Source organism: Podarcis pityusensis (genome assembly GCF_964106645.2).
Source record: "Podarcis pityusensis genome assembly, chromosome: 1".
NCBI classification, from domain to species: domain Eukaryota; kingdom Metazoa; phylum Chordata; class Lepidosauria; order Squamata; family Lacertidae; genus Podarcis; species Podarcis pityusensis.
In genome coordinates, this window is record NC_138028.1 from 59661815 (window position 1) to 59679257 (window position 17443).

The following is a 17443-nucleotide window of genomic DNA, read 5'->3' on the forward strand; positions in this document are numbered from 1 at the left end:
TATTAATCAGTACTTTCCTGTGTAGCCTTGTTACATTAATAACCTCTGTGGTGGCACACACTTTCTAAGTTGGTCTTCAAGGTACAGTTCACCCACAAAATGTTTTACAGTTATCCCATATGCCCTTGCAGAGAATATAAAAGAATCCAACATCAAAAGGGGATTCACTCTCTTTCAATCAGGGAAAATAATACATCCTTCTAAAATCTGGTACCACACTGTGTCTTGACCATACTGTGTCTATAAGGCTGGTCCCTATTGAATATTCTGATCTTTAATAGAGTTAAGAAACAATCACTTGTGGAACACAAATTTCGTAGCCCTTAGGGAAATTCTAGTGTCAACAGCCATTCAACTACTCCTTAAAACGTGTTTTAAATCAGGAAATAAGATTAAGCACTCCATACTCACCGGAACATGAGTTCCATTGTCATCTGGTATTCAACTTCTGAGAGAGATGGTCGATGGCAGAGACGGTCCCATTTATGGATAAAATTCTGCCAGTGAAGAGAAAGAATGGGAAGAGGGCTATTTCAGGTGGTCTTTCTGAGAGGTTCTCATCTCCACACCCACCAGGCAAGCATGACTCTACTCATGGAAGCAACCATTCATGGAAGCCTAGCTGTATGCCTCATAAAAGTGAGGTGCACCAGGAGCAGTGGAAATCTGCTTTCCCAGATTTCATGGAAGTTGGTGGCGAAACTTCCATGACTTACCTGCCCCTAATCACCACAGCAGCCTTTCTGTGCTGAGTAAAAGACAGACAATTTGAACCCGCTCTAAGTCTCAGGATGTAGGGTGGCCCAGGCAAGGACAAAGCTTTTGAAATCAGTCTAAATATTGTTTGGGAGAGGTACAGATGTGTCTAAATGGCTATCAGCAAAATAAAAAAAGACGTTTTCATTGTACTTGGGTGTCAAGTCATTTAAGGCTTTGTACACTGGTTCTAACACTTTGGGCCTGGTAGTTCATGTGCAGGCAATGCAGTTCCCTGAGGAAAGCAGTGGTATATCTCTTGCCATATCGTTCAGCAAGTGGGCAGCAGTGTTCTGCACTAACTGCAGATTCCGGGCCATCTTCAATACTAGTCCCATGTAGAGGGAATGGCAGTAATCCATCCAGGAACATGGGTCACTGAGGCCCACTGAGGCCTCTTGGTCTAGGAATAAACACAGCCAGTGAACCAGCTTTATCTGGGTATATGTGACATCCCTTGCCTCCAACAACTGCTTAGAATTGAGGAGTAGCCCCAAGCTACATATATGCTTTCTCAGGTGATTTGCTACCCTGTCCAGAACAAGCTGACAGCCCTGTGCCTGAACCTGAGCCCTAAGGACCAACAGGGCCTCCTTCTTGTCAGGCTCCATTTTCAGTTTACTGACCCTCACCCAGCCTGTTGCTGCCTTCGGACACCGGTTCAGTAACTGAACAGCCCTTTCTGATTCAGATGGAATGGAGAGAAAGAGCTGGGCATCATCTGCATACTGACAACATTGTGTTCCAAATACTGCCTGTACGATAGCATAGCTTGCCTATTCCATTTATCCATCAGAGGGTTTGTTACTTCAAGAAGAACAAAAAGTGAATTCTCTTGGGATAATTAAGCCCATCGACATTACCTCCAGAAGCAAAGCAATGAACAGATTGACCCAGATGACAGAGGAAATCAGCCACCAGGAGACAAAGTATAATTTTGACCATCTAGGGAGGGAAACAGATACATATATTTAAAGATAATCAAATAGCACCTATTATTCCAAATGAATGGGTTGGATCCAGACTTAATGATGCTTAGGCTAAGCCCATTGAAATAAATGGGATTTAAGTTAGTCAGGCATGATCAACTCTAGATTCAACCCAATGTGTGCTGCTCATGCAGGTGGACAGGCAGCCCACACATACTGGCAGACCTTCAGAGGAGGTCATTCAAAAAACACCGCATTGCAAGTTCCACAATCAGGGCATATTCCAATCCCAGCTCTCCCCAGTCATGAAAGATGAAACACAGCATTCCAAGAATTCTTTCTTCCAATATGTATGCCTGTGTGAACAGACATGAGCTTCAAAACATACAGACTAGCCCTGGTAAGTGACATGGAGCAGATTCGAGTTCTTTTTTGTCTAGCAGAATGGTCACCTTTAAGACTATCCCATTTCTCTTTATTTTTGCTCTGGACTTCACAAGGGATCCATGTGTTCTACTGGGGATAGGTCTCCTAGCTTACACATTTTCAAAAAAAATGAAATAATAAGCATGGTCCCCATAACCCTGGATGCAGCCTGATCTCCATTAGGGGGTTATCCTACACTGTTTCTTAAAACTGCAGATTTTAGAGCTTTCCTATCATGCCCTGATATGTGCCTCTTTCTCCCACCCCATTCGCCCGCCCACCAAACAGTACAATTTGTCTCATTCTGCTGTTCTTATTGGTTTCATTTATCATCCATAAAAGTATTTATTTTTTAAAGAACAAAATGTTGTAGAGAACTTTAAGAAACCTCACTCACTTGCTTGGTCCTGATAAAGGGACTAACTGCTGGTTGCTATGGGGTTATTTCCAAAGGGCCTACAAAATGCATCTCTCTGTGCTGTTTTTTTGAAGCAGCAGCACATGGCACTCTCCATACTGCAGAAGCAGAGCAAACCTCTTCCCCCAAAAATGCAAAGATCTTTTTTACTTTGGAGACATCTGCCAAATGTACAGCTTCTGCCCATTACTTACGGAGATGAGTATCTGGAATATGCATCCAAGAAAACCTGCCAGTTGTTCACAACCATCACATCCCACAAAGTCACCAGGGATGCCTGAGGGACAAGAACGAAAAAGTGAGCCGTAATGGAGATTATTCTAATTTGAGATTTAGAAGCAACAGCAAAGAGAGGAAACTGGTAGGTCTCAAACTGGTAGGGTAAATGTTGAAAATGACAAGAAATCCCTAATAAAAACACTCACCGCAAAGTCATCGAAGTTGTTTGGCCAATACTGCAGCTGTTCAAAGGTGCCGCACTGCAAAGTGGCATTTGTTGCATTGACACCGCTATAAACAGAAAATAAGCGTAAAGTAGTTTCATTATTGTGCACAATGCATTGCAGGACCAGATGAGAAGCTGCTCTGCAGCTGGCTATGTTTGCACATGGAAATTACAACAAATTCTGCCTTAAAGCCACATTTAAGTGAGACTTACCTGATGCTTCCCGTAGGAGTAATGGCACCCCTAAACAGCTCCATCCCTACTATTGCAAATGCATAGAAAACCACCTGGAGAAGAATGAATTGGGCATCAGTTATTTTCTATTGCTAAGCTACCAGTGCAAAGTCACTGGCAAGACGGTAGTCATTTTATAGGTAAGCTCAACGTTTTCCAGAGCACGCTAATCTTTGTTCACTTTTGAATTTTAATATAAGCAGTTTGGAAAAGAAGCAAAGACAGCAAAACCTCAAAGCACCTGCTCTGTAGTAATCTCACTGAAGCAAAATACAAGCCCTAGGAGCAGATTCATACACGGATGGGTGGCTCGCTCCAGGATCTTGGTGCATGCTCCTTCATGTGCCTTCTGGGCTTATTCAGATGACAGCATCATGTGCCCTTTCTGAATGCCTGCCTTGCTTTTATAATACAGAACAACAAACCCCTGTGTTGCAAACTTAACACAACAAACAACACAAGCAACAAGACCAGTATACTAGATAGCACTGTAGTTCTTATTGCATAATATACATGATTTAGTACGACAAAAACAAAATGTGTACACTTGTAAATTCTCTAATATATTTGAAAACAAATGAACACACGTCTGTCAATCTTTGAAAGTCCGTAAAAGTATAATAAGTCTATGGTTGAAACAAAGTTATAGATGCTATCCTGTGGGGTGAGCGGTGTTGTTTTTTGCCTTGCTTTTCTGGCTTTGAGGATTGGGGTCAAACTTTCTAAAAGCCCTAATTACACCCACTGGCACATACAGATACAGACACATAAAAAGGAAGCTTGTGCTTCTCTGCAGCACATAGCTTATGGTTCGTGGAACAATCATTGGCCACATTATGATTCTCAGTGTCCTGACACCCACTATTCCTTTGCTCAATTTTAAATAAATCATAGGAACATTTCCAACAGCTACCTGTGTTCAGATCAGAGATGACAGGCCCCTTTCCTAAGGGATTTGCCATCTAAAATATAGGCACATTGAAACAAGAGAGGAAGATAGGAAACAGAGGCACAGGCAGTTGGAGGAAAGTGGCTATTTAAAACAAAAACAACAAACTTTTGCTTCTGGCCTTACTGGGATAGTTATTTGTTCCTACGCTTCCGTGATAGAAAACTCCCACAAATTGTCTGACAAGCTATTTGAGGGATTTATCTTCACCTTGCAATTCCTAAATATGTCAACAGATGGCACTTCACCCTTTAGGACAGAGCTTTCTAAACTGTGTGTAGCAACACATTCATGTGTTGGCTGCAGTGTGTAAGTGCTCCTCCCGGGGCTGGAAAGGGGTTAGTTTAACCTCCGGTTTGCTAGTAAAACTGAATTGCTGTGTCGTGAAATGATGCATGTCTAAAAAGTGTGCCCCCAAGGTGAAAAGTTTGGAAAGCTCTGCTTTACGACAACTCTTATTTGTAGCCAATTAAGTTTTACTCTGATCGCCCAATGGGTTTGATCATTTCAGTGGATTTACTACGAGTAAAATTTAGCTGACTACCACCCTTTACTTTTATATAAGCATCTTGTATATTAAAAAAAAAAACCATAAATGATGCCACATATTATTATAGATAATGCTGTGATAATGGTGACCATACTGATCCCACTGGAGTGGCCAGAGTTTGCTTACATATATTCCATTGCCAAATATTGTTTTATAAATCTATTTCATTAAGATGAAACATAGAAGGAGAAATGAATCTTTCTTGGCTTTCACTTACCACTAAGATCCCTGCGAAAGATCTTATGTTTTTCACAAGGTCCAACAGTGTACTGGCAACTAAGGACATGAACTGGAAAAAGAGATAGAATCATTAGGATTTTTTTTATTTTAAAAATAGTTCTTATACTTATGAGAACAGAGACTATAACCAAAATTCAGATAAAAGCAACACAGTGAAGCAGAAGTACCTTTATGTTAGGGATGATCCGCAGAAATCGGAACACAATCAGCATGTTTGCCAGGCGAACCATGTCCCACAGAGAGAGCAAGCCCAACATTTCAGGTCTCCTAGAAGTAAGATACAAACAAAAAAACAAACAAAAAACCTGGGAGAACGAACCAACACTATAAACTACAACTGCTTTTCTAAGCCAACTAAAAGTGTGATCTTACTCAAGCAAGGTGTTCATGCCAGTATTGGGAAAAGGAACACAATGCCACACAGTCTTAAATTATCACCTTTGCCTTAAGAGTTATAAGCTGATAATGGCATGGTCATTTCCCCATCCTCAGATCACACTCACCGGGGACTATTTCAAGTGTTAATATGGCAGTGGGGAGGGTGAGGGAGGAAAATCATGCCTATTTGCTATCCTTTCCAAGCTGCAATGTTCCAACTGGCCTTCAACCCTCTTATCAAACTCCATTTTAAAGGGGCTTGAGACTGAAGAGAAATACAACATTTTGGCTATGATCATACAAAGCCCCATGGCTCTAAGCCAGCTCTTTCCTCTAAAAGGGTTTTCTACTGTCCATTGAAGATACTTTCAGATCCCCATGTAATACAGATTATAAACCACTATGTCCCTCCTTACAGTCCCACATCATCATAATCATCAATATATTCCTACAAATAAAGAGATACCAGAATCAACCACTATCAGGAAAAACAACAGTTGATTTTAGAGCTGGATGTGAGGCAGCTCCTGGTCACGAGCTTCTAGCCCCACTTTTACCCAGCAAGAATTCTAGCAAGAAGCAAAGTGGATGTTGGTTAAAGCATCAAAAGTTGCTGGTTTCTGGATAGCTGAAATTGCTTACAAAGAGCACATACCAGCCTCGATGAGGAAATCCATAGACAGCAAATGTTGACACCTCCAAAACCTTTGAGAAGAAGGAGCAGAGCAAAGCTATAGCAATTTCAATCGCTATTCAATAACTGAAATTTAGGTAGTAGAAAATATCTATTAGAAACAAATGTTCTGTTAACATGCTGGGGAGGGATCTTTATTACAAGCAAGGTCCTAAAAGTTTTTCTTTCTTTCTTTCTTCTTGATCCAACAAAATAGTTTTCACCCATGAAGGAAACGTAACCAACACAGTCATACTTTTAAACTCTTACAAACAGGAAGTTATTTTCGGATTTGACTGTGCAAAACACACACACACAGCCTGGGTGAAGTCACACGTACATTCTCTTTTCCTATCTTATCCTCCAGCCAACAATTTGTGGTCAGTGGTCATCTTTACAGTAAAAAAACAAAACAGAATGGAACTTGTGTCGCAATACTCACCATCAGAACTACAGTCAGAAGGCCATCAAATATGTTGCTTGGATAAGATATGTATCTTTTTAACCCCAGTGCTAGAATTTTCAATGACATTTCCAGGAGGTAGTAGAAAATGAAGACACAGTTTATAACCTTGAAAATTTAGAATTGAGATGCACATTAAGAATTGAGCATTTGGAAGAGCAACTCTTACAGAGAAAGCCAGAGAAAGTGGCCTTACCCCTAAAAAAAAGTCATCCCGTGCAGCAGGTTGCTTATCTGCATCTAGTACCATGACCACCTTAAGGGGAAGAGAAACGGATACTGGTCAGTTGGCACCAAACTTTTAAACTACAACATTATGAAGTGTCCAGAGCAAAGTTGTTCTGAACTGGCACCTAGCACATAAAGCAAGATAGAAAAAGGAACAGACCGTAATTATAAAGACTGCATTCTCGCCTACTGACCATGGCAGCAGTCAAATATTTTGAGAATCTTCAACAGTTAGGACATACCTAAAAGCATATCCACGCATCTCTCATTCCTTTCCTGCAATAGACTGAGGCATCCCACAATAGGAAGACAAGAAATCTCTAGCTGTAAAGGCCACAAGGGACAGCATGAATAGCAGCTATCTGATTTGCTTTGCTTTGTTTTGTTGTAATTGGCATGCAGATACTGTTGGACTCCCATCAACCTCAGCCAGCATGGCCAATGGTCAAGGCTGCTGGAAGTTGCAGTGTGGCAACATCTGGAGGGCCACTGGTTCCCCACCACGACATTATCAGTTGCTGGGGAGAATCAACAGGAAAGGGCTATCGCTGTGCTTCCTAAGAATATCTGCCTGGCTGCAAGTGGAATCAGGATGCTTCCTGGCGTCTTGGTCTGATCCAGCAGGGATTTTCTTATGAGAACAGTTGCTTCGCAGAAAATGACAAGAGAACTGGGCTACTAAACTGCCCTGTTAAAACTTGCCTTAATGTAAAATCACTACTGTTTGACACATGTTATACTTACGCACACAGACAAAACGTTTGCTACAGCAACAGCATTCCCTAAATAGCCAAAGTAACGGTGACCAAAGACAATTTGGATTCTCTGTAGAAAAGGTGACTGATAATCTGGCCTGGGAGGACGCTGAAAGGAAAGGATATGAGAGTCTTGTCAACATGACCTGCTGTTTCTCCAATAACACATGGCCTTGAGGAGGCATCTCTTTGACGTAGGATACATATCCCTGAGGCCTGCTGCGACAGCACTGTGACAGCTCCACACCTGTATGCAGCCCTTCCTTAGAGACCAAAAAGAAAAGGATGACAGGGAAACTGTCCCCACCCAGAAATCTCTGAGTGCAACAAGATTAATTCCCTGGCACAACACGATACCCACTGGCCCAGTTAATCATTTATTTGCTTAAAACTTAAAAAAAAAAAACACCCCCCAAAAATGCAACAAAAGTTCCAGTTATCAGCACTGATCATCAATCAAAGGGGTACAGTTAGTAGAAGATGATTTCGCTCAAATGATAGACTGTACAAATCTCTTGCATCAGTTATGGCATATTTGCGCCAATCAGTCAACAAAAAAACCCTCTTACCACATTGAGCCAGCTCAACATTACTACTAACTGGAATCTTTAGAAGCCCTTCTCTGGGAACCTTATATAACTGGCGGAAAGATGTATTCTGAACAGTTTTCATATGCATAGGGCAGTGTTTCCCAAACTTGGGTATCCAGCTGTTTTTGAACTACAAATCCCATCACCCCTGACCACTGATTCTGCTGGCTATGGATGATGGGAGTTGTAGTCCAAAAACAGCAAGGGACCCAAGTTTGGGAACCTCTGGCATAGGGGATCTTTGTCTTGTATCTTAATTTTTAATTTTCTGCACATTTTTTGGAGCAGTCAGACCCTAATCAGAAAGCAAGGATTCATATCTCACTGACCAGCTATAATATATTATGTTCAGCTTTGCTTTCTTTTATTGGTAGGGGAGCAGTGATTTTCCAAATATGCTTTGAGATTTAGGAAACACAGGAGCCCTATGCATTCGTGAGCCATATATAGAACACTCCTTGGGTAGTGGCAGGAGTGAGGCCACACATCTATTCCCATCACTGATGTTATGCCCTTGCCATTAAACTGCCCCCAACCTTCACAGATTGAGCACAGAGGTCTGAAAAGGGAACCCTCAGCAGCCCACACACAGAGGCTCTACACAAGCAGGACACCCAAGCCATTGGGTGTCCCAGTTGCACGGAGCTTAGATGTGTGAGCAACTGCTTGCCTGAAGGGCCCATTGAGGCAGACACAGTGATGCACCATCAAAGGCAGGGCTTGAAGTGCAGCCCCACTCCTACTGAAGTATGGGAGTGTCCTACAGTCAAGGAGACACATCATTAGTGCTAAGAGGAAACAGAAATTGAAAGGTTACCGTTTTGCAGAGAAGCAAATGCACCAAAAAACAAACAAACTCCTATTCACAACTATTCCCATCAACTTTATCCAAGCAATTCTTTATTAGAACAACTCAGTATTAACTGCAGCTCCTTCAAGAGTTCTCAGACTCAACAAAGCTAGAAAATGTGAATATTTAAATTCTACAGGTAAAGGGAGGAAAGTTATATGCATGATTCAGACACAACTTTCATGACTAACACATAGCACGACTCTCAGTAAACTTGTACACCAGCCCCAAATGTACAATCAGCATTTGCACGGCTGGTACCCTGCAGATGTTTTGGGCCACAGCTCCTATCTACCTCGGCCACCACACCTGGAGGGAACCTGGAAAGCTGGCATAAATGAAAGTCAGGTCCATACCTCTTTAACTTTGTGTTTGTCCAGTTCATCAAAGAGTAACTGAAACTGAGCAGAGGTCAGACCTCCTGGGGGACACAACTCAAGGTTCTGCATATACAAGAGAAACTGGAAGTTAACACACCAATGTTGTTGGTCAAGAACATTTTTTGAATGAAATCCAACTTCTCATTAAGTAAAAAAGGTGATTCCTACCCTAATGATTGCTTCCTTGCAGTCAGGATCCATTTTTACTCTATGAAGAACTTGAGCTAGAGTCTCCGCCTGGACACGCAAGCTACATAAACAAAGTTACGATGTGTGAGAAGGAATCGTTAACCTTCTGTTCCTTGTCTCTACCCACCCTATGTGTGCTTGACACCTTTCGCTCACATGTTCTTATTGAGAGAAGTCTCCTTCAGAGAACAAAGAACTTCAAAGGCAGCCCGGATTCCTAAGCGTCTTCGGAAAAGTGAGGATTGAACCGATTTCTGAAACAGGAAGAAAAAATATATCCGCCAACACATAGGAGAAAGTTACAGGCATGAAAAACACGAAGAACTAGAGAAGAGTCACTCTGTTTTGAAAGTGTCACATGGAGCAGAACACAAATCAAAGGCGCAAGTCCAAGACAAAAAGTCACTGGGGAAAAGCCCATCATGAGCTCCTGGCTTTCAGAACATCTTCATTGGCTGAACTGATTTTCTCACGCTTGCAGGTGAGGTGGCCAGATAAGCATCTCCTTGGGAAATGTTTGCTCACAATTTTGGTTTCTGAATGTTAAAGAATACGATTCTACCTCCATCACACAAGACAGCTGCAATGTGTACGTAAAAATCACAACCATGTACATGTGGAAGGGAGCGAAGCATGTGGATTTTCCTCACTCTGCCATCTCCCTCCTAAGGTGGCAATCACATGGGAAAGACCCTAACCACCCACTCATGTGCTTGCAGCAGCAGCCACACATAAAACACAAGCACATGAGAGCCAACTGTGCCACAGCTGTATTCGTCCATGCCATAGCCAAAATCTTCTACCAAAGACTCCCTAAAACCCAGATTCCTGAAGGCTGTTGAAATACCCCAACAGCAGGAACTTCCTGCTCAGAAGCCCATGCTAGGTTTCATCATTTCAACAATATGTCATTTAGGCTTTACTCACCAGAAGATAGCCACGAAACTGATTGTATATTATGGCTGTCAGCAAGTTCATCAGAAATAAGTTCCCTTAAGAAAAGAAAAAAATATTTACTTTAAAAAATATAGAAGCTGTGCTGTGTTTGTTCAACTGTAAACTGAGCAGAGACCCATATGAAGTCCCTAGGAATTTGCATCAAAACTGCAACAATAAGCAGAATTCCCAAGGTTAGCTGGTAAAATGGGAATTTGCTAGAATTATTTTACCACAAGTATGAATGCCACATTTTAAAACCTGTTCGTTCTAGTACACTTTTTCCAAAGGAAGGAAGGAAGAAGGTACCTTGTTTTTTTTAAAGACTGGCTTAGATAACTTTACGATGTATGAAAGTATAATGAATTTTAATCAGGTGTATTTTAAGTGTCAATAGCGTATGGAAGGTAATTTCTTCTGTCCCTAAATGTTATTTTATTTTCCCAGAGAAAGCCACAACTTCGGTAGAATACAGGGGAGGATGGGGAGTATAGTTAGGGTGCTTCCAAACAGAGGCTTAATTTGCAAACTGGTTGTGTGTGTGTGTGTGTGTGTGTGTGAGAGAGAGAGAGAGAGAGAGAGAGAGAGAGAGAGAGAGTCTTCCCCCACCAGTCAAAAAATGTAAATCTGAGTTAAAATGGGGAGAGAGATATTTTAATGCCAATGATGTCCTGTGGATGCTGAGGGGGGAAATGCATGAATGAGAAGTATCAATCTCAAAGAAGTCTGGAAACACCCTTATATAGAGACAAATAAAACAAAGGTCACACTGAATGACTTGCATAGGGATCTTATTCAAATGAAGTGGCAGCTTACCTATTACAGTGAAGAATATGAAGAAGATGGAATATGCTCGATTCTTAGAGTAGGCAGGAATCATCACTGTACAACAATTTTAAAGAAGGTTAGAAAGTAATAATGAATATATAAAATGCTGAAAAAGAGAAGCACACACACTGCTTATGTTGGGCCAATGAAGAAGTGTGCTCATTAAAACATGTATACAATTATTTTTCAGATAAAGCTCAGGGCAAACCTCTACTTATGAGGGGGTTTTTTGCTAGAAGCCAGATTTGCACAATACTAAATGGCCAGCCTTTATGCCAGTCACAAAGCCAACTTCACCTATCAGAGAAACATGCTAGGTGTTTGAAGAGACAAAAGAAGCAGTTAGTCAGCATGAAACATGGGGAAGAGAGACAAACTGAAAAAGGAAATCAGAATTCAATTTATACTGGGGTAGATAAGAGCTTACTCTACAGGTCAAAACCCATTATGAACTCCAATCCGTAAGTAAATAAGTTTAAAGGAAAACTAGAGTGAGGGGAGGGGGGGGTCTTCTGTATTTCTATGGTAGTCAAATCAGGCCTGAGATACAGTGAAAATGAAATAATTCGCGCTCACACTCCTAGCCAAATGTCTCAAAGTTTGCACCACCATGAAAAGCATGAATTTCCTCAAATCTTAATTCTCTTAACAGTAGAAAATAAGAGAGGGGGAGAGAGAGAATACATTTAGAAAGTTATGCTTACCATCTGGATTATTTGCAGTTGTCAGCAGTACCAGCAGGGAAGTTAATGAATCTGGCAAGTTGTGAAAATATCCTTGCCATTCCTTGTCCTGCTGGGCATCCTAGTCACAGAGAGCCAAGCCATTAGCAAAGCAATGCCAAGAGTCTGCCACAGCCATTTAAGAAGCATGCACAAGTCCTGGGATCACACTGTCTGACCCAAGTGCATGATGCCACACACACACACACATAACTAGCTTATCAGGCAGAATAGGACTGTGGAAGATCGGGGCCACACAACACAATGTTACAATAAATCCAGTTACTTCTGGCTTCAGAGAGACAGGTGAGTACTTCAGAAAAATATAATGTAAAACATGATATTCATTAAATTTCCACAAGACATACAACTAGTCTCAGATGGCACTTTTTCTACTCTACTTGCACATAACATCATATATGAGCATCTTCCCAAAGTGGTCTTGTCTAAGCTGGTGTATGAATGCTAAGATGACTAGAATTAAGCCAGAATCTCTTAAAAAAAGAATATTCTTGATATAATATTGCATTTTAATATCTATATAATTCTTTAACATTTTATCATTTTTGTATCGTTATCATAAACTGGCATATTTGCAAACTATAACCCAAGAAAACCAATGGACTTTTATTTTTTCCAATGTTGTATTTAGAAAGCAAACACGTTTTTAAAAACCTGAGGGAAGGAAAGCAGCCGGGGGGGGGCACCTAGAATAGAAAATATTCAAGCAGCAAAAGGATTAAGTATCCGCTTCTGCTTGAGAACTGGAGCTGTGTTACAGAGATTTGTTCCTTACAAGCAGTCAGCTTCTAAGTGAATATGCTGGAAGAGAATTGGTACCAAACATTTATTGGTACTATATACATGGGCTTGTGTGTGTTCACACATACACACACATATACCCACAGGAATAAGACCTCTGTATTTAAATATGCAAGGGGGGAAAGCACAGCAAAGTTCAGAGTGCAAAGATTCAAGAAAGACACAGTGAAATGAAGACATCCGTCTTCTACACAGGCATTTATTTTGGAGTTTGTGGTGGTTTGCATGTGGTAACTATCACCTCAGTTTTTCTTAGAGGGAACAGTTTGCGGGGAAAGCTATCATGCTGCAGCATTTCATATATGTAATTTCTCTTATATGATTGGTCATGATATGGCAAGGGGGATTACCACTTTCTCCCGTGGAAAGTGCAAAGAGCTGAGGGAGGGAACTGAAAAGGGGAAGCTGGAGGAGTGATACTCTTTCCCACTTTTTTCAGCTATATCCGCTTTTCAGGCTAATTCTGCTGGATCCAACTTTTACAAAGATACTCTGGGAAAGCGAAGCGTGTACACACAAGCTTTATTTCCTTCTGATAAAGGGGGGAAATAATCCAGACCTTAACACTATGTCTAACACTATGTCTGAAACACAGAAAAGATAGAAAGGGGCAATATTTTTTTCCAAAAACTTATTACATTTGCCAACATTTCTGACAATGCTCTCAAGACAACCAAACCCTACATGAATCGTTCATGTTAGTTACCTTCGTTCGAGCAAACAGCAGCATGCCAAACATGGTAAAGAGAAACAGGTGAACAGCTAATAGCAGCATAACACTATTAGGGAGAAAGCACAAATGCCAAAATTAGTACTTTCATTAAAATGTAAGGAGGATGCAAATGGAGAGATGTCAGACTACAACATTCAAATAAACCAGAATAACGCATTTTTGAAGAAGAAGAAGAAGTTACCCTCTATTCAGGAAATAATTTCTTTGGCTAAGGCATTTAAGTTAAATTTAGTCAAAACCTGGGAAGAAAGAGGATAAGAACATAGCACTGACGTACATCTTCCTATGGTAATGTAGACCTTTTCCTTGATAGATCCCTCTCAACAAGTTTCCACTATAGTCCAAAGACCCCAAAATTCACCCTCAACTTGCAAATGTTGTGCCAGAAGATTATCATCGAGATGGTTTTCCTGACTTCTCTCCACTTCCAACTGATTTCCAACCAGTCATTCCTTCAGGCAATTCCCAATTTCTACCCTTAGTTATGGTAGTGTGGTGACCCAACTCATACTTCATGGTAAATCATAATTAACAGTTTACTGCCTTCCAGATGTTGCATGGCCTATGGCCAAGAATGATGAGAGGTGTAAAACAACATCTGGAGGGCCACAGGCTCCCCACCCCAGGCTTACCATGAACACAATAATCTGGGTTGTTTTCTCACTCCACTGGTTCACAGAAGACAAAAACATCTTCTGTCCCTGGATTAGTGTTATGTCTGAAGTGGGGACCATGGTTTATTTTGCTCATACAAACCATAATCATCATTCCAAAAACAAATTGGACATAAAATGTGGGTTGTTTTATCCACATGCTACGGGCAGGAGTAAAACATCCCAGATTGACATGTCATGGTAAACAACTGTGGTGCGCAAACTGGGCCACTATGGGGAAGTAAAGCCTACAGTATTTATTGATTTCTTATCTGCAGGCTGGAAGATAGTTGCTCTATTACTCCTTATTACCTTGTAATTTCTGGCAATGTCCTCTTGATGCTTTTTAGTGTCTTTTTCATCATTGAAGAGTTCTGAAGGAGGAAGAAAGGACGGAGGATTCGCCGTATTCTCAGACTCTAAGATTGAAGGGGATAAATTTTGCGCTTGTTAATGACAAAAAAGCCAGCATCCAAACCAGAGAATGAATTTGCTTTTTAATGCAATGTCCACATGGGCTGCTCAAGCTGAACAGTAAAATTTAGTTTTGCAAAAATATAATGCAAGCACTAAAGGGAATAATTTCTTTATTTTTTTAACTGGAAGGCTGGTAACGAGACAAACAGGCAACATTTGATCACCCACATGATGTAATGACTACCAGTGTATAAATGGATGACAAGAAAGAAAAACAAGGTTTGAACAAATTAACTGGAGGCGGGGAAAACATAAACGATTAACCAAGGTGAATGCTCATTTTGGGGCCATCTCAGTGATTGTGTTCCTTGTGGAATTCCCCCATCAGATATATCCAACAATGCTATCATTTAAGGGCCATGCAGAAAACTTTTGTGTTCTTTCAGGTGTTTTAATGTATTTCCTTTTTTTAACAGATTGCTGCAGAGAGGGGAATTGGTTTTGGGGTATCTTGGTTTTGGGGGGTTTTATGTAAACTGCCCTGGAAGTTCTGCTGAATTGTGGCTGAATTGTGGCATAAAAATGTTTTCAATAAATAAATAGACACTTTCCAACTTAAGACTTCATATGTTAGCTAAATGCCACTAGAAAACTCTTTGTTGCTGTTGTTGCTAGAGCAGGTTAACCTGAGAATTATTTAGAATGCTTTGAAGTCCGACAGAGGAAGGAAAAGATGGTTTGCTTCAGCTGCACCTGTTTTCACTGATATTGACAGTGGCATACTGAACCCTCACACAGCTAGCCAAGGAGAGAAGGACCTCAGGCCTTCTCCAAGCGATCAGCTCATCAGATGCAAAGTTTATATCTTTTGCAGTCATTGAAATAATAACCTTGGCATAAAATTCTGCAGATGGAGCAAAGCACAAAACTCTTCCTCTTTAGTTCCTCATACCTTTACATAATGTTAACATGATTTTGCAAAGTTTTTTGCAGATAAAGTCGCTCAGATTCGGGAAGAGGTAGACGCCACCGTGGGAGCAGGGCCGGGGCGGGGGAGTGCTAGAGTCCTGTCTAGTCAAATTGTGTGGGATCAATTCCAATCTGTTACCTCCGAGGATGTGGACAGGCTGCTTGGACGAGTGAAACCAACCACCTGTCTCCTTGATCCTTGCCCATCCTGGCTTATAAAAGCTAGCCGGGAAGGGCTGGGCGATGGGCTTCGTGGGGTGGTGAATGCTTCCCTCCGTGAGGGAGCCTTCCCAGACCCGCTGAAAGAGGCGGTTATTAAACCGCTTCTTAAAAAACCATCTTTAGATGCGGCCACGATGGCCAACTATCGCCCAGTCTCAAATCTTCCATTCTTGGGCAAGGTGATTGAGCGAGTGGTTGCTGAACAACTCCAGGCACGCCTGGAAGAAGCGGACCATTTGGATCCCTTCCAATCGGGATTCAGGCCTCATCACGGGACTGAAACTGCCTTGGTCGCACTGGTTGATGATCTCCGGCGGGCTAGGGACAAAGGTGAGAGCTGTTTCCTAGTTCTGCTGGATCTCTCAGCGGCGTTTGATACCATCGACCATAACATCCTTCTGGACCGTCTTGAGGGGCTGGGAGCTGGGGGCACTGTCATACAGTGGTTCCGCTCCTTCCTCCTGGGCCGTGTTCAGAAAGTGGTGGTGGGGGATGAGTGTTCAGACCCTTGGGCTCTCACTTGTGGGGTGCCTCAGGGTTCTGTCCTCTCCCCCATGCTTTTTAATATCTATATGAAGCCGCTGGGAGAGATCATCAGGGGGTTTGGACTGGGTGTTCATCAGTATGCAGATGACACCCAGCTCTACCTCTCCTTTAAATCAGAACCAGTGAAGGCGGTGAAGGTCCTGTGTGAGTGTCTGGAGGCGGTTGGAGGATGGATGGCGGCAAACAGATTGAGGTTGAATCCTGACAAGACAGAAGTACTGTTTCTGGGGGACAGGAGGCGGGCAGGTGTGGGGGATTCCCTGGTCCTGAATGGGGTAACCGTGCCCCTGAAGGACCAGGTGCGCAGCCTGGGAGTCATTTTGGACTCACAGCTGTCCATGGAGGCACAGGTTAAATCCGTGTCCAGGGCAGCTGTGTACCAGCTCCATCTGGTACGTAGGTTGAGACCCTATCTGCCCGCGGACTGCCTCGCCAGAGTGGTGCATGCTCTGGTTATCTCCCGCTTGGACTACTGCAATGCGCTCTACGTGGGGCTACCTTTGAAGGTGACCCGGAAACTACAACTAATCCAGAATGCAGCAGCCAGACTGGTGACTGGGAACAGCCGCCGAGACCATATAACACCGGTCTTGAAAGACCTACATTGGCTCCCAGTACGTTTCCGAGCACAATTCAAAGTGTTGGTGCTGACCTTTAAAGCCCTAAACGGCCTCGGTCCAGTATACCTGAAGGAGCGTCTCCACCTCCATCGTTCTACCCGGACACTGAGGTCCAGCACCGAGGGCCTTCTGGCGGTTCCCTCACTGCGAGAAGCCAAGTTACAGGGAACCAGGCAGAGGGCCTTCTCGGTAGTGGCGCCCTCCCTGTGGAACGCCCTCCCACCAGATGTCAAAGAGAACAACAACTACCAGACTTTTAGAAGACATCTGAAGGCAGCCCTGTTTAGGGAAGCTTTTAATGTTTGATGTATCATAGTATTTTAATATTCTTTTGGAAGCCGCCCAGAGTGGCTGGGGAAACCCAGCCAGATGGGCGGGGTATAAATAATAAATTATTATTATTATTATTATTTGGTTATCTTCATTTCCGGTGTGGGAGTTATTTCTAGTCAGCATACGTTCCAGGAAGAAAGTACAGGTACCAGAAGGGATGTTTCCAAAATCATTTTAAAAAACGCAACA

At 42.2% G+C, this 17443-nt stretch overlaps 1 protein-coding gene across 1 annotated transcript in view; it reads right to left on the reverse strand.

The window, feature by feature from the left end:
- TPCN2 (two pore segment channel 2) overlaps positions 1 to 17443 on the reverse strand; it is a gene marked incomplete at its 5' end in the record, with an annotated part of 35730 nt that overhangs the window by 7989 nt on the left and 10298 nt on the right. The window contains 19 exons of the mRNA XM_080983309.1: positions 412 to 497; positions 1620 to 1701; positions 2724 to 2806; positions 2955 to 3039; positions 3188 to 3261; positions 4925 to 4996; positions 5115 to 5214; positions 5981 to 6030; positions 6441 to 6569; positions 6658 to 6717; positions 7434 to 7553; positions 9241 to 9327; positions 9433 to 9514; positions 9610 to 9707; positions 10381 to 10445; positions 11206 to 11271; positions 11922 to 12021; positions 13468 to 13540; positions 14460 to 14566. Of these exons, the coding sequence (XP_080839435.1) occupies positions 412 to 497; positions 1620 to 1701; positions 2724 to 2806; positions 2955 to 3039; positions 3188 to 3261; positions 4925 to 4996; positions 5115 to 5214; positions 5981 to 6030; positions 6441 to 6569; positions 6658 to 6717; positions 7434 to 7553; positions 9241 to 9327; positions 9433 to 9514; positions 9610 to 9707; positions 10381 to 10445; positions 11206 to 11271; positions 11922 to 12021; positions 13468 to 13540; positions 14460 to 14566 (1619 nt within the window). The remainder of the gene's footprint in view (positions 1 to 411; positions 498 to 1619; positions 1702 to 2723; positions 2807 to 2954; positions 3040 to 3187; positions 3262 to 4924; positions 4997 to 5114; positions 5215 to 5980; positions 6031 to 6440; positions 6570 to 6657; positions 6718 to 7433; positions 7554 to 9240; positions 9328 to 9432; positions 9515 to 9609; positions 9708 to 10380; positions 10446 to 11205; positions 11272 to 11921; positions 12022 to 13467; positions 13541 to 14459; positions 14567 to 17443) is intronic.